General features: G+C 50.0%; 1 protein-coding gene across 4 annotated transcripts in view; it reads left to right on the top strand.

The window, feature by feature from the left end:
• Window positions 1-24,744, top strand: part of FBXO4 (F-box protein 4) — a 61,963-nt gene that overhangs the window by 1,359 nt on the left and 35,860 nt on the right. For 2 of the 4 annotated variants that reach the window (XM_077283502.1, XM_077283503.1), the window contains exon 1: window positions 16,132-16,481. The exons of the other annotated variants lie outside the window; for them this stretch is intronic. In XM_077283502.1, coding sequence (XP_077139617.1) covers window positions 16,323-16,481 — 159 coding nt within the window. In that variant the 5' untranslated portion in view covers window positions 16,132-16,322. Of the gene's footprint in view, window positions 1-16,131; window positions 16,482-24,744 lie in introns of those variants that run through there. 4 annotated transcript variants of the gene reach the window in all.

The following is a 24,744-nucleotide window of genomic DNA, read 5'->3' as shown; positions in this document are numbered from 1 at the left end:
GCCTGCACCGAGTGCGCTATATATACACAGCACCACATGTACCTCTATATACCGCCTGCACCGAGTGCGCTATATATACACAGCACCACATGTACCTCTATATACCGCCTGCACCGAGTGCGCTATATATACACAGCACCACATGTACCTCTATATACCGCCTGCACCGAGCGCTATATATACACAGCACCACATGTACCTCTATATACCGCCTGCACCGAGTGCGCTATATATACACAGCACCACATGTACCTCTATATACCGGCTGCACCGAGTGCGCTATATATACACAGCACCACATGTACCTCTATATACCACCTGCACCGAGTGCGCTATATATACACAGCACCACATGTACCTCTATATACCGCCTGCACCGAGTGTGCTATATATACACAGCACCACATGTACCTCTATATATCGCCTGCACCGAGTGCGCTATATATACACAGCACCACATGTACCTCTATATACCGCCTGCACCGAGTGCGCTATATATACACAGCACCACATGTACCTCTATATACCACCTGCACCGAGTGCGCTATATATACACAGCACCACATGTACCTCTATATACCACCTGCACCGAGTGCTCTATATATACACAGCTCTGCACCGAGTGCTCTATATATACACAGCTCTGCACCGAGTGCTCTATATAATCACAGCTCTGCACCGTGTGCTCTATATATACACAGTTCTGCACCGTGTGCTCTATATATACACAGCTCTGCACCGAGTGCTCTATATATACACAGCTCTGTCTGCACCGTGTGCTCTATATATACACAGCTCTGCACCGAGTGCTCTATATAATCACAGCTCTGCACCGAGTGCTCTATATATACACAGCTCTGCACCGAGTGCTCTATATATACACAGCTCTGCACCGAGTGCTCTATATATACACAGCTCTGCACCGTGTGCTCTATATATACACAGCTCTGCACCGAGTGCTCTATATATACACAGCTCTGCACCGAGTGCTCTATATATACACAGCTCTGCACCGAGTGCTCTATATATACACAGCTCTGCACTGTGTGCTCTATATATACACAGATCTGCACCGTGTGCTCTATATATACACAGCTCTGCACCGAGTGCTCTATATATACACAGCTCTGCACCGTGTGCTCTATAAATACACAGCTCTGCACCGAGTGCTCTATATATACACAGCTCTGCACTGAGTGCTCTATATATACACAGCTCTGCACCGAGTGCTCTATATATACACAGCTCTGCACCGTGTGCTCTATATATACACAGCTCTGTACCGAGTGCTCTATATATACACAGCTCTGCACTGTGTGCTCTGTATATACACAGCTCTGCACCGAGTGCTCTATATATACACAGAGTTGTCCTCATAGACGGCACATCACCATCGTGTGCTCACATCACGGAGTAAAATACTTTGGCAATTCGGCATGGTGTCACCACACTTTACACTTTAGCACTTTAAATAGAAGTGATTCATATTTCATCTGCAACTTCTGACTTCCGCCTCTTCTCAGCAATTTTCTTAGGATATGAGGCTGTGACGGATCCCAGTGAGGATATATTTATCATCCCCACCGCTCACACTAATATGTCATGAACCGGGGTTGTTTGGTTGCCCTGGTTCTGCACCTAGGATACTTAGTCTCCAGAAAGGCTGCCTTACTTTGTACTGGCTAATGGGCACACTGCAGCGAGGGCGATATAACTACTCCCACTCAGACGGGAAGGATAATTATCAATGCCGCCGTCGCTGCCAGTTTTCCCCAAAAGCACAGGACAAGTCCACTGCCAGCAGTTCCGATTTCTTAATTAATAACTGGTCCGGAGCCAACCCAATTTAGCAGCGTAGTTCACTTCATAGAACGTGACAGTATGTTATAGAGCAAGGAGAAACAAAGCTAGTAATTTTATATATTTTACTCCAAAAAGGTAGGCAGTGTTTACAAAAGTATCAAAAGATGTTATAAAAGTAGACAAGCATCGTATGTACAAACAATTACAAATAAAAAGGGATTAAAGTTAAAAAAACACTTAGGCTATGTGCACACGTTGCAGATTTTCCTGCGGATTTTTCTGCACTAAAAACCGCAGATCTTGGCAGAAAACGCAGGTGCGGTTTTTGGTGCGTTTTGGTGCATTTTTTGATGCGTTTTTCCCTGCAGATTGTCTGTGTTTTTGACACAAATAAAGCTTGAACTGCAGTGGGAAAAAAAACACACATGATGTCATTTCCTTGCCCAACCCTGTGAAAACATCAAAATGAGATGCGCCAATTCCAGCACTTAACCCCTCTCTTCCCACTCCCTTGTAGCGGTGGGATATGGGGTAATGAGGGGTTAATGCCACCTTGCTATTGTAAGGTGGCATTAAACCCGGTTAATAATGGAGAGGCGTCAATAAGACACCTATCCATTATTAATCCTATTAAAAGGTTAAATATATAGGGGGACCCAAAAAAAAAATGACATAGGGTCCCCCTGTATCTTTAGGCCAGAAAGGTTAAGCAGCTGTGGGCCAATATTTGTGGCCTGGGAAGGGGTTAAAATACCCATGGCTGTTCCCAGGCTATGAATATTAGCCCACAGATGTCTGCGTAGCCTTTATGGCTCTACTCTACAGGGGGGCCCGAAAAAAAAAATTGCGTAGGGTCCCCCTATATTTTTAGGCCAGAAAGGCTAGGCAGACAGCTGTGGGCCAATATTTTTGGCCTGGGAAGGGGTTAAAATACCCCTGGCTGTTCCCAGGCCATGAATATTAATCCCACAGCTGTCTGCATAGCCTTTCTGGCTCTCAAATATAGGGAGAGCCCCCCCAAAAAAGTGTTGAGGTCCCCCTATATTTTTAGGCCAGAAAGGCTACGCAGACAGCTGTGGGCTTATATTCATAGCCTAGGAAAGGGGCCATGGATATTTGCCCCCCCCCCCAGCTACAAATAGAAGCCCACAGCCGCCCCAGAAAAGGCGCATCTAAAAGATGTGCCAATTCCGGCACTTAGCCCCTCTCTTCCCACTCCCGTGTAGCGGTGGGATATGGGGTAATAAGGGGTAATGTCACCTTGCTATTGTAAGGTGGCATTAAGCCAGATTAATAATGGAGAGGCGTCAATAAGACGCCTATCCATTATTGATCCTATTAAAGGGTTAAAAAAAACACAGACACTAGAAAAAAATATTTTAATGAAATAAAGACACCCACTTTTTGAAAAACCCTTTATTATACGCTCAATCCACCTGAAGACCCTCGACCTGCAAAAGAAATAAAATAACAAACCAAATTCATACTCCCTGGCCCTGTCCGCAGAAATCCAACGAGGGTCCCACGACGATCTGCCATGGAGAACAGACACATCCGGAGATGTGTCTGCTCTCCACGGCTGCAGCAACACACTGACAGGAGCTATGGCTTCTGTCGGTGTGTAACTGCGCATGCGCGAGAGTTTACCGGCGTTCATTGACCCCGGTACTCTCGCTTTACGGCAGTGCTGCGTGGGAAAGTTCACACGCAGCTCTAATGCCGTAAATAGAGACGCCGGAGCCGCTGAACTCCGGTAAAAGACGCGATGCACTGCTAGGAGCTTCACTCCTGGTAGTGTATCGCCGGAGAGCAAGCGATCGGCGTGGGACACTCGGTATTGGATTCTGCGGACAGGGAGTATGGATTTGGTTTATTTTTTTTGGACTTTTTCCCTAGGGGACCGAGGGCTTCGCGTACCAGTGTGCTGTATGGTGAGTATATACTCTATGTTATATGTTGTATGTAATGTCTGTCATGTATGTTACGTTTATTGTATGTGTATTGTATGTGTTTGTGTTTTACTGACAATTGTGCTAAGTCGCCGGACACAGGGACAACTCTCCCATCCTAATATCGGATGGGAGTAGTAGTCCCATACGGCAACTTAGCACAATTGGGTGGCACTATCGTCGCATGGGGACACACACACAGACAGACGCACACACACAGACTTCACATACATACACACATACATGCCTCCATGCTGACGGTCACACTCCGCCCAAGCACTTCCGCCCACGCACTTCCTCCCGCTTCCACGCACTTCCTGCTGCAGCGGTTTCTACACCCAAAACCACAGAAAACCCGCAGATATTTTTTCATCTGCGGGTTTTACTGCGGGTTTGACCCTCACAATGGAGGTCTATGGGTGCAGAACCGCTGCAGTTCCGCAGAAAGAAGTGACATGCTGCGGAATATAAACCGCTGCGTTTCTGCGCGTTTTTTTCTGCAGCATGTGCACAGTGGGTTGCGGTTCCATAGGTTTACATGTAAATGTAAAGCAATGGAAACTGCAGCGGACCCGCAGCGGCAAAATTGCTGTGGTTCCACGGTAAAAACCGCAACGTGTGAACATGGCCTTACAGTTCCTTATGTCATTTCAGATCATGGCAAACCATGTGGCTGTGGGAGGGGCGAACATCAGAATGCATCAGAGCAGCTTGCAGAGCTGCTGTTAGCCTTGGGCAAAGACTCACTCATATCTCAGCAGGGTTAAGATATGCCCTCTGGTCGTGACATCACTGAGTGGGCTGAGCTATGGAATGTGAGTCACCCGCCAGGGCCTGAGGGTACTCTGTACCAGGTCCAGTCGTTATTACAGGGGAGGTCACGGTGACTGCGACCCGGTCCATGGCCCTGGGCACCCAAGTAAAAGGGAAAGTCTTTAAAGGGATTGGTAAAGTAATGAAACTTCATGGCGCCACCTGTGGTTCTCGGTCAGAGGTGACCGACTCTGCTTAAACGGGTCCTCTGGGGGTGATGGTACGGCAGCAAGATGGTATCGCTTCCCACCGGTGAAGCTGGGTCCCCAGGGCTCCCGGTGTGATTGGCCAGAGTGGTGTAGTGCCAGCAATTGAATAGAGGACACAGAGTTGTAGTTTCTTTACCTGGTTTACTGGTTGTAGTCAGCCACAGTCCAGGGTGCCAGCAACAGGTGACAGTGGAGTCCAGGCAGCCTGAAAACGGGTAGAATTCTCTTTGTCAGATCAGATTGGGAGCCTTCCACTATGCACTTAATATTAGTCCCTCGCTCCCTGTGGCTTTCTGGCAAGGTACTCTTTCTCTTCTGTCAAGGGACAGTACCTGCACGGTAGGCAACTCTAACCCATTTCTTTGGGGTCTCTATACACGGTGACTCCAGGCTCTGGATGCTGCTGTTCCTCAGGAGGGAGGCAATACCACTGTGGTACCTGAACTCCTGGGGTGCCAAAAATGCACTCCTACTTTCTCAGAGGGACTCAGAGTTATGGAACTTTCATATCCACTGTAGCTCCAGGATGCAACCTCGTATAGCGACGATTGAATTACCATTGATCTTATTTTGTGGCTAGCATTCTATTAAGACCAAACATGACCTGGCTATGCACCGTGAGTAAGCAGTAATTAATTTCTCGGAAACCCAGGGTACAGGAAATTGGAAAATGCACTGGGTGATGACCCAGCCGATGCACATACCAAATATATAACTTTCATATCTTGGTCACTAATTGGGGTCAAGTTATGCCTTACTATTAAGTTTGTACGTGAACAAAAGAGCACATGGTTTTCAGACAAAGGACTTGTTTTCTGCACACGCCTTCATTCGAGAGGGAGGGGAGACAGAGTCCCACACTGGAGTTTCATGTTACAACTGTATTGTCAGCCGGGAGCAAGGGCTGGGAGGAAGGGGGGTCGGAAAGCCTGCAGCATGTGTCTGTGCTCAGCTTTTACTGGACGTAGCAGAGCTCAGTGTGCGTGATCATAGACAATCAAATATATCATGTTCCTGACAGAGGCAGTCACAGCAATCAGGTGATCGCCGTAGATCTGAGTACTTACAAACCCTTTAGGATTGCCTGTTATCACCAGATAAATATGCCACGGCCTGGTCTCTGCACTTCATAAATGTTACAGAAAAGCGCATTACAAAGGAAACTCCCAAATCTCAGCAAAAGCCGAGCATCATGAAGAACGTCTGCATGATGTATGCTAGGCGTTCAGTCTAAGAGGAGCATCAGGATGAGGGCGCCTGATGGAGTAAGTGATAATCATGGAGTAGACAGTTCCGATGTTCTGCTTGGGGAGGTCCGATGAGTGAGTCTATCAATGGAGTCCTGGCAGGAGTTTGGCTTCGGCTGCTGTCTAATTCGTCATGGCCGAGATGTATCGTCAGCCAAGTGGTTTGCTCTATGAATCTCCTAGGGGATTGTGGAACGATCAGCCGGCTGTGAACCAGGGCGAAGTAGGCTATGGTCATATCATGCTTTAGCCACATATCAGTGGAGAACAAAGGGACATTGTCTGCTTCACTAAAGTCAGTTGTCTTGTCAGAAGATGTGCCCGAGTACAATTTTTCATGGCTTCTCCTGAAACGTAAAGCCTAAGAATTAAGATCTCAGGTGTGCAATAGACTAAAGAGGGTTCAAAGTATGCTTGAGGAACAGCGGAGACTTTAGGAGTGGTTCCAGTCCTGGATTTTGTTGTGCTATGGGGTGTAGGTGAAAGGCTGCAAACTATGTGAGAAGACCTGTAGAGTGACCTAGACATCTTGTAGTGAGAGTGCCTTTTGGGCAAAAGTATGAGCAAACTTTGTGAGACAAAGCAATTGAAGACCTAACCCTCAGGGTTATGTGAATCCATCTGAAGACGCCCGACTACCTAACCAGGTAGTGTTGAAACAGTTGACACTTCCTGGGTTTGTTCTTGTGGCCGTGATCTCTCAACCACCCTAAGACTTGTCGTAGCTTCTGCAAGTGATCCTCGAAGGAGATCCCGAACACCACCACATTGTCCAAGTATATTAATACTAACTTGAGGTTGAGATCACCCAAACAATGCTCCATCAACTGATGGAATGTCCCTGGGGCATTGGACAGGCCGAACAGCATACGATAGAACTTGTACAGTCCCATGGGTAGGATGAAGGACATCTTCGCCTTGTCTTTCTCGGCCGCCGGTACTTGCTAGTATCCACTGGCCAGGTTAAGAGTTGAGAAGAATTTTGCATGACTCAGAGCGGATAACGACTCTTCAATCTGCAGAAGAGGATAGGCATCCCAGACAGTCTGGGCATTCAATTTCCGGTAGTCCACACAGAACCAGACTCATCCTTCTTCCGCACCAAGACCACTGGAGTATGCCAAGGACTTTGGTTCACCATGATCACCTGATTCTCCATAATGTTGGCCACAATATCCTTAACTTGCTGGTACATCTTGCGTGTGTTTGCCGGTGTACTCGGAGGCACTCTCACTTGTCCGTCGGGCTGGCCGCACATGGTGCTCTTTTGCAGTCCGCAGCTCCTCATCATCTCCTGCAGAATCTTCTAAGTCGACCGGTGTGCGGCGGCCCATGACCAATACTTATACTTAAACCCTTCTCTCGCATAGAGATGGTGATGTAGATCCCTCAGCACATTCATACCCAGCATCACGTCCAATTCTCTGGGACAGATGGTCTATAAGGATGATCCCCTTCTTACCATTGTCCTGCTCAATCAGACTCGCATCCAGACTATTCCTTATACATCCATCTAACTGTTGTTGGCAGCCGTCAGCCTGATGACGCGTCCATTTTCCGACTCCATCATGTGCCCAAAACGTCTTTCGAAGAACTACAGGGGCATATTGGTGCGTTTTGACTCAGTGTCAACTACACCGCATACCTTCTGGCCCGATAATGGGCTGCTGGCATGTAGGTCATGTTAACCCTTCACAACATGCGCCATACATATACATGTCGTGTCCCCCCCTTTGATGTGGGCTCCGGCGGTGAGCCCACATCTTTCACGGTACATGTCAGCAGTTTTGAACAGCTGACATGTGCCAGGAACAACCGTGGGTGGAATCATGATCCACCCGCGGCTATTAAACCATTAAATGCTGCTGTCAAACTCTGACAGTTGCAAATTGCCTCTTCTGAGAAAAAGAGGACTTAACTCTATAGCGCCACCTATTGGAAGTAGCGATCCTACAAGTCACAATCAACCCTTTAACGAGTCGTGCAATATGACTTAGGATTAAAGCCAAATCAGTATCTCAATTCGCAGACACGGTGTTTCGGGCTGTTGGCCCTCGTCAGTGCGAAGCATGAGAACTGATTTGGCTAGGTGAGAGGCTCTGGAGTGGGGTCTAAGGGGTAACGTTTCTCCTTATGGAGAGTGACATACCATCTCTGGCTTGTCAAGGTAAGGAGGCTTATTCGCCGTGCAATGCTCCTCTGGGAATTTACATATGCAAATTGCCTCTTCTGAGAAAAAGAGGACTGAACTCTATAGCGCCACCTATTGGAAGTAGCGATCCTACAAGTCACAATCAACCCTTTAACGAGTCGTGTAATATGACTTAGGATTAAAGCCAAATCAGTATCTCAATTCGCAGACACGGTGTTTCGGGCTGTTGGCCCTCGTCAGTACGTTACCCCTTAGACCCCACTCCAGAGCCTCTCACCTAGCCAAATCAGTTCTCATGCTTCGCACTGACGAGGGCCAACAGCCCGAAACACCTTGTCTGCGAATTGAGATACTGATTTGGCTTTAATCCTAAGGCTATGTCTCCACGGTACGGATGGGCGGCGGTATCGCCGCAGCGGCGAAGCCGCTCGGCGCTAAGCCCCGCCCCCTTAATGGGACGCGATCATGCCGGATGTGTTAACTCTTCACATCCGGGATGATCGCTCTCTCCCATAGGGCCCTGTGATATGCCTTGCAGGGACGCTGCGTCCCCGCAAGGTGTACGGGCATGCTGCGATCTGAAAAGACGCGCAGCATGTCCGTAGTCGCAGGCCGCCGCGTGCGAGTTTCCACGCATAGTGGAGACGGGATTTCATAAAATCCCCTCCACTATGCAGGAACATCTGGACGCTGCTTGTTTGACGCTGCAGCGCTGCGCAGCGTCAAACAAGCAGCGTTTCCTGAACGTGGAAACATACCCTAGGTCATATTGCACGACTCGTTAAAGGGTTGATTGTGACTTGTAGGATCGCTACTTCCAATAGGTGGCGCTATAGAGTTAAGTCCTCTTTTTCTCAGAAGAGGCAATTTGCATATGTAAATTTCCAGAGGAGCATTGCACGGCGAATAAGCCTCCTTACCTTGACAAGCCAGAGATGGTATGTCACTCCCCAAACTCTGACAGTGGCATTTAACATGCAATTCCGGCAATCGCGCCGAAATCTGCCCACCGGTGACCCCCATTACGTGATCGCGGGTCACCGGTGAGTTGGCATGACACCCAGAGGTCTCCTGGAGACCTCTATGGTTGTCAATGCGAGATTGCTATGGTGGTCGGGTTATGACACCTTCTAGTCTCCCATGGAGACTATTGAAGCATGCAAAAAGTAAAAAAGTTTTTAAAAATATTAAAAAAAAAATAAAAAATCTAAAAGTTTAAATCACCCCCCTTTCGGCCCATTCAAATTAAAACAATAAAAAAAAGAAACATACACTTATTTGGCATCGCCGCATTCAGAATCGCCCGATCTATCAATAAAAAAAAAAGGATTAACCTAATCGCTAAACGGCGTAGTGAGAAAAAGTTAAAAACGCCATTGCGTTAAAATGCAATAATCAGTGATCAAAAGAACGTATCTGCACCAAAATGGTATCAATAAAAACGTCAGCTCAGCACGCAAAAAATAAGACCTCACCCAACCCGAGATCACGAAAAATGGAGATGCTACGGGCAGGGCCGCCCGTACTATTACTGCTCTGACTGGCATATGGGGCCCGGTGACAGAGGGGGCCCGCATCAGGCCCCGTCTCTTCTGCTCACCGGGCCCCAGCGGCAGGCGGCTTCTATCGGGAACCTGTGTCCGAGACGCAAGTTCAGTTTGCCGTGCGGGCCCGCAAGGCAATGGTTAAAGCTGCCAGCCAATCGGAGGCTGGCAGCTGACGTCAGCACGCATCGCCGGCGTATGACGTCATTGTCATTCGCCGGCGAGTGCGCACTGAAATGCCGGGAGGGATCTTCTCTTCGCCGCAGGAGCGCAGCCAGGTAAGAAGACAGTTTTTTGTTATTATTTTAATTGAAAGCAGCAATGTTTCAGGATGGAGACACAAGGACGGGAGCAGGATTGTAGACACGGGGCAGAATGCAGACACGGGGGCAGAATGGAGACTGTGCGGCAGAATGGAGACACGGGGGCAGAATGCAGACACGGAGACAGAATGGAGACTTTGGGGCAGAATGCAGACAAGGGGGCAGAATGGAGACATAGGGGGAAGAATGGAAACAAGGGGCAGAATGGAGACACAGGGAGCAGAATGGAGACAGTGGGCAGAATGGAGACTGTGGGGCAGAATGGAGACTGTGGGGCAGAATGGAGACACTGGGGCAGAATCGAGACACTGGGGCAGAATGGAGACTGTGGGGCAAAATGGAGACATGGGCGCAGAATGCAGACACAGGGACAGAATGGAGACTGTGGGGCAGAATGGAGACAAGGGGCAGAATGCAGACACGGGGACAGAATGGAGACTGTGGGGCAGAGTGGAGACACTGGGGCAGAATGGAGACACTGGGGCAGAATGCAGACACGGGGACAGAATGGAGATGGGGGCAGAATGCAGACACGGGGCAGAATGGAGACACTGGGGGCAGAATGGAGACAGTGGGCAGAATGGAGACAGTGGGCAGAATGGAGACACGGGGCAGAATGGAGACAGTGGGCAGAATGGAGACACGGGGCAGAATGGAGAAACGGGGGCAGAATGGAGACACGAGGCAGAATGGAGACAGTGGGCAGAATGGAGACACGGGGCAGAATGGAGACAGTGGGCAGAATGGAGACAGTGGGGCAGAATGGAGAAACGGGGGCAGAATGGAGACACGGGGGATGAATGCAGACACGGGGCAGAATGCAGTCACTGGGGCAGAATGCAGTCACTGGGGCAGAATGCAGACACTGGGGCAGAATGGAGACACAGTGGGCAGAATGGAGACACGAGGGCTGAATGGAGACAGTGGGCAGAATGGAGACAGTGGGCAGAATGGAGACACAGGTGGAAGAATGGAGACACGGGGCAGAATGGAGACAGATCGGGCAGGAATATGGGGCAGGATCATGGGACAGAAGGGGCAGGATCATGGGACAGATGGGGCAGGATCATGGGACAGATGGGGCAGGATCATGGGACAGATGGGGCAGGATCATGGGGTGGGATGGGGAGATCATATGGGGCAGGATGGGACATCGAATGAGGGCAGGATAGGAGAACATATGGCTGGAGCCAGGAATGAGACACACGGGGGCCAGGATGGGGAATATTGTTACCATAGGGGCTAATTAAGGGATATTATTACTGCAGTAATGTATTTATTTTATTTTTTGAGGATACTGTTTTAAATGGGGGTGGGGCGGTCCTGTTACTGTGCAGACCAACACTGTCGCTTTTTTTCTTCATCTGTTGTAGTTTAGAATTTGGGAAAAAAATAAGTAATGTGTTCTGGAAGCGGTGCTCTAGATAACTGTTATTACCTGCAGAGACGAGCCCTGGCTGAATGAAGCGACGGCGGTCTGTGCTGGATGAAGATTAAAAGCAAAGATGAAGGACTCCACCTAGAGACATCACTGGTGAGTCAGTGTGTTACCTGTACACTGATGCTATACACTGTACACTATATACAGCGGTTCGGTGTATAATGTCACCAGTGATCACTGTATTACCTATACATTATATACAGAGCTCCTGTGTATAATGTCACCGGTGATCACTGTATTACCTGTACACAGACACTGCATACTAAGTACAGATCTCCTGTGAATACTGGTACTTATGGTGATATTAGTACTGTGTTTTTTTTTATTACTGATCAGTATTGTAGTATTCAGTCACTATGTGGTAGTAATATGTTGTCCGGCCATGGTGTGGCGGTATTTGTTCCTTACATGTGCTATTATTTGGTCACTATGTGGTGGTAATATGTGGTCTGGTCATGGTGTGGCGGTATTTGCTCCTTGTATGTGGTATTAGAGGTCACCATGTGGTGGTAATATGTGGTCTGGTCATGGTGCGGTGGTATTTGTCCCCTGTATGTGGTATTATTGGTGATCATATGGTGGAAATATGGTGTCTGGTCATGGTGCGGTGGTATTTGTCCCGTGTATGTGGTATTGGTCATTTTTAAATTTGAAAAATAAATAAAAATATACCTAAATTGTACTGGATACTTTAACAAATGTTTAATAGGTTAGAGTAGGGTAGGGTCCGACCCTGTCGTGGTGGCCGCTTTAAAAATCTTTTGACTGTGGACAGTTCAAGGGGTGGAGGCGGGGCTGGGGAGGAGCCTGGGCGGAGTCTCAAGGGGGCCCTGAAAATTTTGCCAGTATGAGGACACGAAAATCCTAGTGGCAGCCCTGGCTACGGGTATCGGAAAATGGCACAATTTTTTTTTAACAAACTTTGGATTTTTTGTTCACCACTTAAATATAAAAGAAACGAGGCATGCTTGGTGTCTATGAACTCGTAATGACCTGGAGAATCAAAATGGCAGGTCAGTTTTAGCATTTAGTGAACATGGTAAAATAATCCAAAAAGCAGATGTAGAATTGCACTTTTTTTTGCAATTTCTCCGCACTTTGAATTTTTTTCCCGCTTTTGAGTACACTATATGATAAAACCAATGGTGTCTCACTCACACCCATAGGCTGGGGTCACACTTGCCGTATGCAAAATCGGTCCGTTTCTCTCAAACGAGAGTTGCACAAATGTTCTCCGTATGGTCATCCATGTGTAATGCGTTTGCAATCCGATGATGCGATTTTCTCGTATCCATGTATCTGTATGACATCCGTATGGCGTTTTCATTTCTCACTTCTTTTCCTCATTGAATTTAACGGCTCAATGGGCTGAAATTAGAAAAATATGTGCGTATTTCTCGCAAGTCACACTGATGGTCCGTGTGGTGTCCGTTTTTTTATCGCACCCATAGATTTGTATTGGCGAGACTTGGCCGATATACGCTGCAAATCGCAGCTTGCTGCGATTTCACTCGCACATATAATACTTCCGAGAAAAAAATCGGTGATGGGTGCTGCCCCATAGACTACCAGTGGTCCAAGTGCTATGCGATTTTTTCTCGCATAGCACTCGTCCATATTCCTTTCTGGTGTGACTTCAGCCATAGGCTTAGGCCAAGGTCACACTAGCGATGAATACAAATGAGTGTTATGGGATAAAACATTGCATACCACTCAGACCAGTATTCCTCTATGGGGCAGCCCACATCAGCATTTTTTTTGCTCGGCTGTTTTCAACGTGCATGTGAAATCGCAGCATGCTGCGATTGTTACTGACACTCGGCCGAGTCTTGGCTCACTCGCACATATGGGTGTGAGTGAGACAACGCACATCACTCGGATATCATCCGAGTGATGTACGATATACGCTGACCCTGGCAATGGAGGAGATGGAGAAATTCATGACACTCGGCTCCAGCTTGCAGCAGGGCAGGAGCCGAGGGTCATTAGCATATTGCATCCGATGCTCTTGCACCGGATACCAAACGCTAGTCTGACCCCGGACTTATATGGGTGCAAGTGAGCCGAGACTTAGTCAAAAATGCAGGACCAAAAACGCATGGCAAAAGCCACACGACAAAAAACGCAGGGCAAAAAACACAGGACAAAAAACACAGGGCAAAAACTCAGGACAAAAACACAGAGCAAAAAACGCAGGACAAAAACACAGAGGAAAAATGCAGGACGAGGATAAAAGGCAGGTCAGAAACCTCAGGGCAAAAATGCAGGACAAAAAAAAACAGGACAAAAACGTAGGGCAAAAAAAAAAGAAAAACGTAGGGCAAAAAAAAACAGCACAAAAAATGTAGGGCAAAAAACACAGAGCAACAATGCAGGACAAAAATACAGGGCTAAACACAGGACAAAAACGTAGGGTAAAAAACACAGGGCAAAAAATGCAGGACAAAATGCAGGGCAAAAAATGCAGTACAAAAAACGCAGGGCAAAAAACTCAGGGCAAGAAACACAGGACAAAAAACACAGGACAAAAACGTACATCAATATTACTATTATTATTATACATTTTTATAGCGCCATTTATTCTATGGCGCTTTACACATGAAAAGGGGGCAAATATAGACAAATACAATAAACATGAGCAAAAAACAAGGTACTAACAGGTACAGAAGGAGGGAGGACGTCATAAATGCAGGACAAAAACGCAGGGAAAAAAACACAGGACAAAAACGCAGGGCAAAAAAAACAGGACAAGAAACGTACGTCATAAATGCAGGACAAAAACACAAGGCAAAAAACAGGACAAAAATACAGGGCAAAAAACGCAAGACAAGAAAACAGGGAGAGAAAAAAAACGCTAATGTGAGCTGCCCCATAGATTAATACTGTTCCAAGTGCTATGCAATGTTTTATCACATAGCACTCGTCCATATTCATCGCTAGTGTGACCCCGGCCTCAGTCAAAAATGCAGGACAAAATATGCAGGGCAAAAATGCAGGGCAAAAAACGCAGTGCAAAAAATGCAAGGCAAAAACCATACGTCATAAATGCAGGATAAAAAACGCAGGATAAAAGGCAGAGCAACAAACGCAGGAAAAAAAATGCAGGACAAAAACGCAGGGAAAAAATGAAGGACAAAAACACAGGACAAAAATGTAGGGCAGAAAAAGGACAAGAACGTAGGGCAAAAAACAGGACATAAATGCAGGGCAAAAAAACACGGCAAAAAAACGCAGGACAAAAAATGCAGAACAAAAATGCAGAACTAAAACACAGGGCAAAAAATGCAGAGCAAAAAAACAGGACAAAGCGCAGGGCAAAAAACATAGGACAAAAATCTCAGGACAAAAATGCACAACAAAAAAGCAGGGCGAAGAACAGGACAAATAACGCAGGACAAAACGCAAGGCAAAAATGCAGGACATAAAAGCAGGGCGAAGAACAGGACAAATAAGGCTACTTTCACACTAGCGTCGGGCTCGGCCCGTCGCAGTGCGTCGGGCTGAGGTCACCGACGCTAGCGTTGTCTCCGCCGCACAACGGGGGCAGCGGATGCATTTTTCCAGCGCATCCGCTGCCCCATTGTGAGGTGCGGGGAAGTGCGGGGAGGTGGGGCGGGGGTTCCGGCCGCGCATGCGCGGTCGGAAAAAGCGGACCGTCGGGAGCAAAAAACGTTACATGTAGCGTTTTTTGCTCCCGACGGTCCGCCACAACACGGCGCAACCGTCGCACGACGGTTGCGACGTGTGTCAATGCGTCGCAAATGCGTCGCTAATGTTAGTCAATGCAGAAAAAAACGCATCCTGCAAGCACTTTTGCAGGATGCATTTTTTCGGCAAAACAACGCATTGCGACGTATTGCAGTTAACGCCAGTGTGAAAGTAGCCAAACGCAAGGCAAAAATGCAGGACATAAAAGTAGGACAAAAAAACATACGGTATGTCAAAAATGCAGGACAAAAAACGCAAGGCAAAAAAATCTGACAAAAACGTGTTATTTCAAGATCTGCAGAAATACAGCAGAAACTTTACACACCGTGTGCACATATACTAATGGTAATTTTTGCCAGGGGTGCCCAAACTTTTACATACCACTTTATGAGGTATTGCTGCATTCAGAAAAGTCTGATCTATCAAAGAACACCCAAATTACATATTTCTGGTCGCTGTAATTCCACAAAATATGCTGTAAGAAGTGATCCTAAAATGGCATCAAGAAAAATGTTGTCTCTCCGTGCAAAAAATAATCCGTCACACGGCTCCATCGACCTAAAATGAAAACATTACGCACCTCAGAAGATGGCGACACAATCAAAAATATATATTTTTTGCATACTTCAGATTTTTTGTTCACCACTAAAACATAAAAAAATAAAAACTGGCCATGCTTGGTATTGCTGTCATCGTAGTGATGAGCAGGGTCACATCGGGAGGTCATTTTTATCTCAAAATGTAAAAATAAAAAAAAAAGTAAAGAAAAAAATATATACAATTTAAAATCACCCCTCTTTTTCTAGGTCATCTCCCCCCCAAAAAAAATGCATATTTGGAAAAACAAGGAGGAAAAAACGAAAACGCAAAAACAGAAAATTGCCATGGAGAGTAAGGGGTTAACACGTATGTGGCACCCCGGGCAGCTGAATGTGTCCCTGTGCGCTCTGCTGTGTTGCTATGTACACTAATGGCGTTGCTAGGGACAGGTCACATGACCAGGAAGTGCACAGTTCAGCCAGTGACTGTGACACTGCTGTGGTGATGCTGGAAGCCACAAGCCAGGCAGCAGGAAGAAGCCATTGGAGTGACCGGGCTGTGACTGTGCGGCCGCACGTTACCGGGGGAGCAGCATGGCGGACGGGGGCGCGGAGCCGGAGTGGAGCCGGTTTGAAGCTGCTGTCATTAATGGCTTCAGACAGTTAAGAGATCGTTATCTGCACAGTGTGAGGGGGAAGCTGGAGGATGGGAGTGATAGTCTGCAGCAGGACAGTCCCCTGGACACGTTACCGGTGAGTATCCTACCGTGAATGATAAGGACCGTGCACCGGTTTGTTTGGGTGCCAATTTTTATTGACTGCGGGGATCTGTACTGGGAGCAGTGGGGACGTCAGGGATCTGTACTGGGAGCAGTGGGGACCGCAGGGATCTGTACTGGGAGCAGTGGGGACCGCAGGGATCTGTACTGGGAGCAGTGGGGACCGCAGGGATCTGTACTGGGAGCAGTGGGGACCGCAGGGATCTGTACTGGGAGCAGTGGGGACCGCAGGGATCTGTACTGGGAGCAGTGGGGACGTCAGGGATCTGTACTGGGAGCAGTGGGGACCGCAGGGATCTGTACTGGGAGCAGTGGGGACCGCAGGGATCTGTACTGGGAGCAGTGGGGACCGCAGGGATCTGTACTGGGAGCAGTGGGGACCGCAGGGATCTGTACTGGGAGCAGTGGGGACCGCAGGGATCTGTACTGGGAGCAGTGGGGACCGCAGGGATCTGTACTGGGAGCAGTGGGGACGGCAGGGATCTGTACTGGGAGCAGTGGGGACGGCAGGGATCTGTACTGGGAGCAGTGGGGACGGCAGGGATCTGTACTGGGAGCAGTGGGGACGGCAGGGATCTGTACTGGGAGCAGTGGGGACGGCAGGGATCTGTACTGGGAGCAGTGGGGACGGCAGGGATCTGTACTGGGAGCAGTGGGGACGGCAGGGATCTGTACTGGGAGCAGTGGGGACGGCAGGGATCTGTACTGGGAGCAGTGGGGACGGCAGGGATCTGTACTGGGAGCAGTGGGGACGGCAGGGATCTGTACTGGGAGCAGTGGGGACGGCAGGGATCTGTACTGGGAGCAGTGGGGACGGCAGGGATCTGTACTGGGAGCAGTGGGGACGGCAGGGATCTGTACTGGGAGCAGTGGGGACGGCAGGGATCTGTACTGGGAGCAGTGGGGACGGCAGGGATCTGTACTGGGAGCAGTGGGGACGGCAGGGATCTGTACTGGGAGCAGTGGGGACGGCAGGGATCTGTACTGGGAGCAGTGGGGACGGCAGGGATCTGTACTGGGAGCAGTGGGGACGGCAGGGATCTGTACTGGGAGCAGTGGGGACCGCATGGATCTGTACTGGGAGCAGTGGGGACCGCAGGGATCTGTACTGGGAGCAGTGGGGACCGCAGGGATCTGTACTGGGAGCAGTGGGGACCGCAGGGATTTGTACTGGGAGCAGTGGGGACCGCAGGGATCTGTACTGGGAGCAGTGGGGACCGCAGGGATCTGTACTGGGAGCAGTGGGGACCGCAGGGATCTGTACTGGGAGCAGTGGGGACGTCAGGGATCTGTACTGGGAGCAGTGGGGACGTCAGTGATCTGTACTGGGAGCAGTGGGGACTGCAGGGATCTGTACTGGGAGCAGTGGGGACGGCAGGGATCTGTACTGGGAGCAGTGGGGACGGCAGGGATCTGTACTGGGAGCAGTGGGGACGGCAGGGATCTGTACTGGGAGCAGTGGGGACGGCAGGGATCTGTACTGGGAGCAGTGGGGACGGCAGGGATCTGTACTGGGAGCAGTGGGGACGGCAGGGATCTGTACTGGGAGCAGTGGGGACGGCAGGGATCTGTACTGGGAGCAGTGGGGACGGCAGGGATCTGTACTGGGAGCAGTGGGGACGGCAGGGATCTGTACTGGGAGCAGTGGGGACGGCAGGGATCTGTACTGGGAGCAGTGGGGACGGCAGGGATCTGTACTGGGAGCAGTGGGGACGGCAGGGATCTGTACTGGGAGCAGTGGGGACGGCAGGGATCTGTACTGGGAGCAGTGGGGACGGCAGGGATCTGTACTGGGAGCAGTGGGGACGGCAGGGATCTGTACTGGGAGCAGTGGGGACGGCAGGGATCTGTACTGGGAGCAGTGGGGACGGCAGGGATCTGTACTGGGAGCAGTGGGGACGGCAGGGATCTGTACTGGGAGCAGTGGGGACGGCAGGGATCTGTACTGGGAGCAGTGGGGACGGCAGGGATCTGTACTGGGAGCAGTGGGGACGGCAGGGATCTGTACTGGGAGCAGTGGGGACGGCAGGGATCTGTACTGGGAGCAGTGGGGACCGCATGGATCTGTACTGGGAGCAGTGGGGACCGCAGGGATCTGTACTGGGAGCAGTGGGGACCGCAGGGATCTGTACTGGGAGCAGTGGGGACCGCAGGGATCTGTACTGGGAGCAGTGGGGACCGCAGGGATCTGTACTGGGAGCAGTGGGGACGTCAGGGATCTGTACTGGGAGCAGTGGGGACTGCAGGGATCTGTACTGGGAGCAGTGGGGACTGCAGGGATCTGTACTGGGGGCAGTGGGGACTGCAGGGATCTGTACTGGGGGCAGTGGGGACGGCAGGGATCTGTACTGGGGGCAGTGGGGACGGCAGGGATCTGTACTGGGAGCAGTGGGGACGGCAGGGATCTGTACTGGGAGCAGTGGGGACGGCAGGGATCTGTACTGGGAGCAGTGGGGACGGCAGGGATCTGTACTGGGAGCAGTGGGGACCGCAGGGATCTGTACTGGGAGCAGTGGGGACCGCAGGGATCTGTACTGGGAGCAGTGGGGACGGCAGGGATCTGTACTGGGGGCAGTGGGGACGGCAGGGATCTGTACTGGGGGCAGTGGGGACGGCAGGGATCTGTACTGGGGGCAGTGGGGACGGCAGGGATCTGTACTGGGAGCAGTGGGGACGGCAGGGATCTGTACTGGGAGCAGTGGGGACCGCAGGGATCTGTACTGGGAGCAGTGGGGACGGCAGGGATCTGTACTGGGAGCAGTGGGGACGGCAGGGATCTGTACTGGGAGCAGTGGGGACGGCAGGGATCTGTACTGGGAGCAGTGGGGACGGCAGGGATCTGTACTGGGAGCAGTGGGGACGGCAGGGATCTGTACTGGGAGCAGTGGGGACGGCAGGGATCTGTACTGGGAGCAGTGGGGACGGCAGGGATCTGTACTGGGAGCAGTGGGGACGGCAGGGATCTGTACTGGGAGCAGTGGGGACGGCAGGGATCTGTACTGGGAGCAGTGGGGACGGCAGGGATCTGTACTGGGAGCAGTGGGGACGGCAGGGATCTGTACTGGGAGCAGTGGGGACGGCAGGGATCTGTACTGGGAGCAGTGGGGACGGCAGGGATCTGTACTGGGAGCAGTGGGGACGGCAGGGATCTGTACTGGGAGCAGTGGGGACGGCAGGGATCTGTACTGGGAGCAGTGGGGACGGCAGGGATCTGTACTGGGAGCAGTGGGGACGGCAGGGATCTGTACTGGGAGCAGTGGGGACGGCAGGGATCTGTACTGGGAGCAGTGGGGACGGCAGGGATCTGTACTGGGAGCAGTGGGGACGGCAGGGATCTGTACTGGGAGCAGTGGGGACCGCAGGGATCTGTACTGGGAGCAGTGGGGACCGCAGGGATCTGTACTGGGAGCAGTGGGGACCGCAGGGATCTGTACTGGGAGCAGTGGGGACCGCAGGGATCTGTACTGGGAGCAGTGGGGACCGCAGGGATCTGTACTGGGAGCAGTGGGGACGGCAGGGATCTGTACTGGGAGCAGTGGGGACGGCAGGGATCTGTACTGGGAGCAGTGGGGACCGCAGGGATCTGTACTGGGAGCAGTGGGGACCTCAGGGATCTGTACTGGGAGCAGTGGGGACAGCAGGTATCTGTACTGGGAGCAGTGGGGACCGCAGGGATCTGTACTGGGAGCAGTGGGGACCGCAGGAATCTGTACTGGGAGCAGGGGGGACCGCAGGGATCTGTACTGGGAGCAGTGGGGACCGCAGGGATCTGTACTGGGAGCAGTGGGGACCGCAGGGATCTGTACTGGGAGCAGTGGGGACCGCAGGGATCTGTACTGGGAGCAGTGGGGACTGCAGGGATCTGTACTGGGAGCAGTGAGGACCGCAGGGATCTGTACTGGTAGAATACTCAGGACTACAGAACAGGAGAAGGACGGGGGATTCTGGGTACAGGTAAGCTGAGCAGCAGCACTCAATGTCAGGCAGCAGCAGCAAAAGCAAGCAAGATTTTAGGGTGTATAAAAAGAGAGATAAAATCCCGCGATCCTGACCTATTGTGTTACCCCTTTATAAATCACCGGTAAGGCCACATCTAGAACATGGGATCCAGATTTGGGCTCCACATTTTAAAAAGGATATTCTGAAATTAGAGTCAGTTCAAAGGCGGCAACTAGATTATGATTAGTCCAGTATTGGGTGCACTACTAGATCAGGCAATCTATATATATATATATATAATTGTCTAAGGGGTACTTCCGTCTTTCTGTCGGAAACTTCCATCACGGAAATCCCGCGTCGCTGATTGGTCGCGCCAGCTGCCTGTCATGGCTGCCGCGACCAATCAGCGACGGCCACAGTCCAATTAGCACCCGCTCCATACTCCCTGCAGTCACCGCTCACACAGGGTTAATGCCAGCGGTAAAGGACCGCGTTATGCCGCGGGTAACTCACTCCAGTGGCGTATCTAGGGGGGGGGGGGCAGCCGGGTCATGTGCCCCGGGCGCAGCCGGCAGGGGGGCGCAGTCGGGGCGCCTAATTCGGCGGTCCGCAGTGTCTCCCCCGGCGGCTGCATTCTGCCGCCCCCGGTCTGGGAGTCAGCTGTTCACTGTGCCGACTGTCAAGCTGACAGCCGGCACAGAGAAGCTGCAGAGCGCCGGCTCCCAATGTGTGCAGAGGGGGAGGAGAGCCCCTGCAGAGTGGCTGCGGCGGGCAGGGAGAAATCCCTGCAGCTCCGCTGCCCAGCGATCTGTCTTCCTGCTTCCTCTTGCTTCCTCTCACACAGACGTCATCATTCAGCGGCCGGCTGTGTCAGAGGAAGGCGATTGGGATGCTGCGGCAGAGCGCGAGGAGAGGTGAGAGGTTGTGTGTGTGTGAATGTGTGTGTGTGTGAGTGAATATGTGTGTGTGTGTGTGTGAATGTGTGTGTGAATGTGTGTATGTGTGTGGCTCAGTATTGGGGGTGTGTGTGTGTGTGTATCGCGCTGCAGGGGAATGTGCAGAGAAGTGAATGGTGTGTGTGTGGGGGGAGGAGAGGTCAATGATGGGGCTGACTGGGAGAGAGCAATGATGGGGATGATGGGGGGCATATGTCCTTGGAGGGGGGGGTCGCCAAAATGAATTCTTGCCCCGGGTGCCAGAAACGCTCGATACACCTCTGACTCACTCCTTTACCGCTGCAATTAACCCTGTGTGACCAAGTTTTTACCATTGATGTTGCCTATGCAGCGTCAATAGTAAAAACATCTAATGTTAAAAATAATAAAAAATAATTATATACTCACCTTCCGCCGCCTTTCCTGCTCCTCGCGACGCTCCGGTGACCGCTCCATGCAAGCGGCAGGGTCCGGTGCTAAGGATGGTATGTGACAAGGACCTGCCATGACGTCACGGTCATGTGACCGCGACGTCATCACACCCTGGGACCGGAAGCTGCTGCCTGCACTGAACACAGGCGACAGAACTACAAGGGGCCCTCGGAAGGTGAGTATATGTTTATTTTTTAACCTGTGACATACGTGACTGGGCAATATACTACGTAGCTGGGAAATATACTACGTGACTGGCCAATATACTACGTGTCTGGGCAATATACTACGTGGCTCTGTGCTGTATACTGCGTCGCTGTGCAATATACTACGTCACTGGGCAATATACTACGTGGCTCTGTGCTGTATACTACGTCACGTAGGATCGATTATTATTTCTAAGGCATGTAATGGCTAGATATGAATGTGCATCAATCACATATACATAAGTCCTAGACATGTGCCCATATACCCATGTGGACGCCCCCACAAAAGAAAAACCACCAAGAGATCCCAATATAGTATATCTTGTACCCAGGAACATTGTGTGTTACATTGTAGCTTTAGATATTTTTAAACGTTTGTCAGTTGGTGTAATAAAATTGTTATATTTAATACTGTTTTCTTTCTTGGATACTTAGGTGTGTGCAATTTTTTGCATGTCTTTCCTTTTTTCTTTATTGGGCAACTAGATTATTACACGGGATGGAGGCCTCTCCTATTACACAGGATGGAGGCCTCTCCTATATTACACGGGATGGATGCCTCTCCTATTACACGGGATGGAGGCCTCTCCTATTACACGGGATGGAGGCCTCTCGTACATTACACGGGATGGAGGCCTCGCCTATATTACACTGGATGGAGGCCTCTCGTATATTACACGGGATGGAGGCCTCGCCTATATTACACTGGATGGAGGCCTCTCGTATATTACACGGGATGGAGGCCTCGCCTATATTACACGGGATGGAGGCCTCTCATATATTACACTGGATGGAGGCCTCTCGTATATTACACGGAATGGAGGCCTCTCGTATATTACTCGGAATGGAGGCCTCTCGTATATTACACGGGATGGAGGCCTCTCCTATATTACACGGGATGGAGGCCTCGCCTATATTACACGGGATGGAGGCCTCTCCTATAATGAGAGGTTGGAAAAGTTGGGTTTGTTTAGCCTAGAAAAAAGACGTCTCAGAGGAGATCTCATTTTGTGGTCAGTACAGAGGATGGCGCAGGACTTATTCCTTCCAAGGACCATACGGTGGACTAGGGGGCACTCATTACAGGGGGAAGAAAGACGTTTCCTGGAGATAAATAGGAAAGGGTTCTTTAGGCCAAGTGCAGACGTTCAGTATTTTTTGCCTTTTTTTCGCGTTTTTTCGCTATAAAAACGTGAAAAAAAGCGAAAAATCCGCTTACATATGCCTCCCATTATTTTCAGTGTATTCCGCATATCTTGTACAAATGTGGCCTTTTTTTTCCGCGAAAAAATCGCATCGCGGGAAAAAAAAGCAACATGTTCATTAAATTTGCAGAATTGCGGGGATTCCGCACAATTAGGAATGCATTGATCTGCTTACTTCCCGCACAGGGCTATGCCCACCATGCGGGAAGTAAGCAGATCATGTGCGGTTGGTACCCAGGGTGGAGGAGAGGAGACTCTCCTCCACGGACTGGGCACCATATAATTGGTAAAAAGAAAAGAATTAAAATAAAAAATAGTCATATACTCACCTTCGATGGCCGCCGCAGTCTTCCCGCCTCTCAGGTGCACGCTGCCGCTTCCGTTCGTATAGCTGGTGTGTGTGAAGGACCTGCGATGACGTCGCGGTCACATGACCGCGACGTCATCGAAGGTCCTGCACACACCATCTATAGGAACAGACGCCGCTGAGGAGATCGGGTGTCTGCAGAAGGTGAGTATAACCATTTTTTTTATTTTTTTCATTATTTTTAACATTCTATCTTTTACTATTGATGCTGCATAGGCTGCATCTATAGTAAAAAGTTGGTCACACTTGTCAAACACTATGTCAATACCCTTAGGGTATTTGCACACATCAGGATTTCTTGCAGAAATTTCCAGAAGAAAAACGGAAATTTTCTGCAAGAAATCCGCATGTTTCTTTTTGCGTTTTTTTCCCGTTTTTTTCGCGTTTTTTTTTTTAGCATTTTGCAAGCGTAATTAGCTTGCAGAATGCTAAAGTTTTCCAAGTGATCTGTAGCATCGCTTGGAAAACTGATTGACAGGTTGGTCACACTTGTCAAACATAGTGTTTGAGAAGTGTGACCAACTTTTTACTATAGATGCAGCCTATGCAGCATCAATAGTAAAAGATAGAATGTTAAAAATAATAAAAAAAATGGTTATACTCACCTTCTGCAGACAGCCGATCTCCTCAGCGGCGTCCGTTCCTATAGATGATGTGTGCAGGACCTTCGATGACGTCGCGGTCACATGACCGCGACCTCATCGCAGGTCCTTCACACACACCAGCTATACGAACGGAAGCGGCAGCGTGCACCTGAGAGGCGGGAAGACTGCGGGGGCCATCGAAGGTGAGTATATGACTATTTTTTATTTTAATTCTTTTTTTTTTTTACCAATTATATGGTGCCCAGTCCGTGGAGGAGAGTCTCCTCTCCTCCACCCTGGGTACCAACCGCACATAATCTGCTTACTTCCCGCATAGTGGGCACAGCCACATGCGGAAAGTAAGCAGATCAATGCATTCCTAGTTGTGCGGAATCCCCGCAATTCCGCAAATTTAATGAACATGTTGCTTTTTTTTCCGCGATGCGATTTTTTCGCGGAAAAAAATGCAACATTTGCACAAGATATGCGGAATACACTAAAAAATAATGGGAGGCATATGTAAGCGTTTTTTTCACGTTTTTATAGCGAAAAAACGCAAAAAATACTGA

Source organism: Ranitomeya variabilis, chromosome 2 (genome assembly GCF_051348905.1).
Source record: "Ranitomeya variabilis isolate aRanVar5 chromosome 2, aRanVar5.hap1, whole genome shotgun sequence".
Taxonomy (NCBI): Eukaryota; Metazoa; Chordata; class Amphibia; order Anura; family Dendrobatidae; genus Ranitomeya; species Ranitomeya variabilis.
This window is presented reverse-complemented; position numbering and strand designations above follow the sequence as displayed.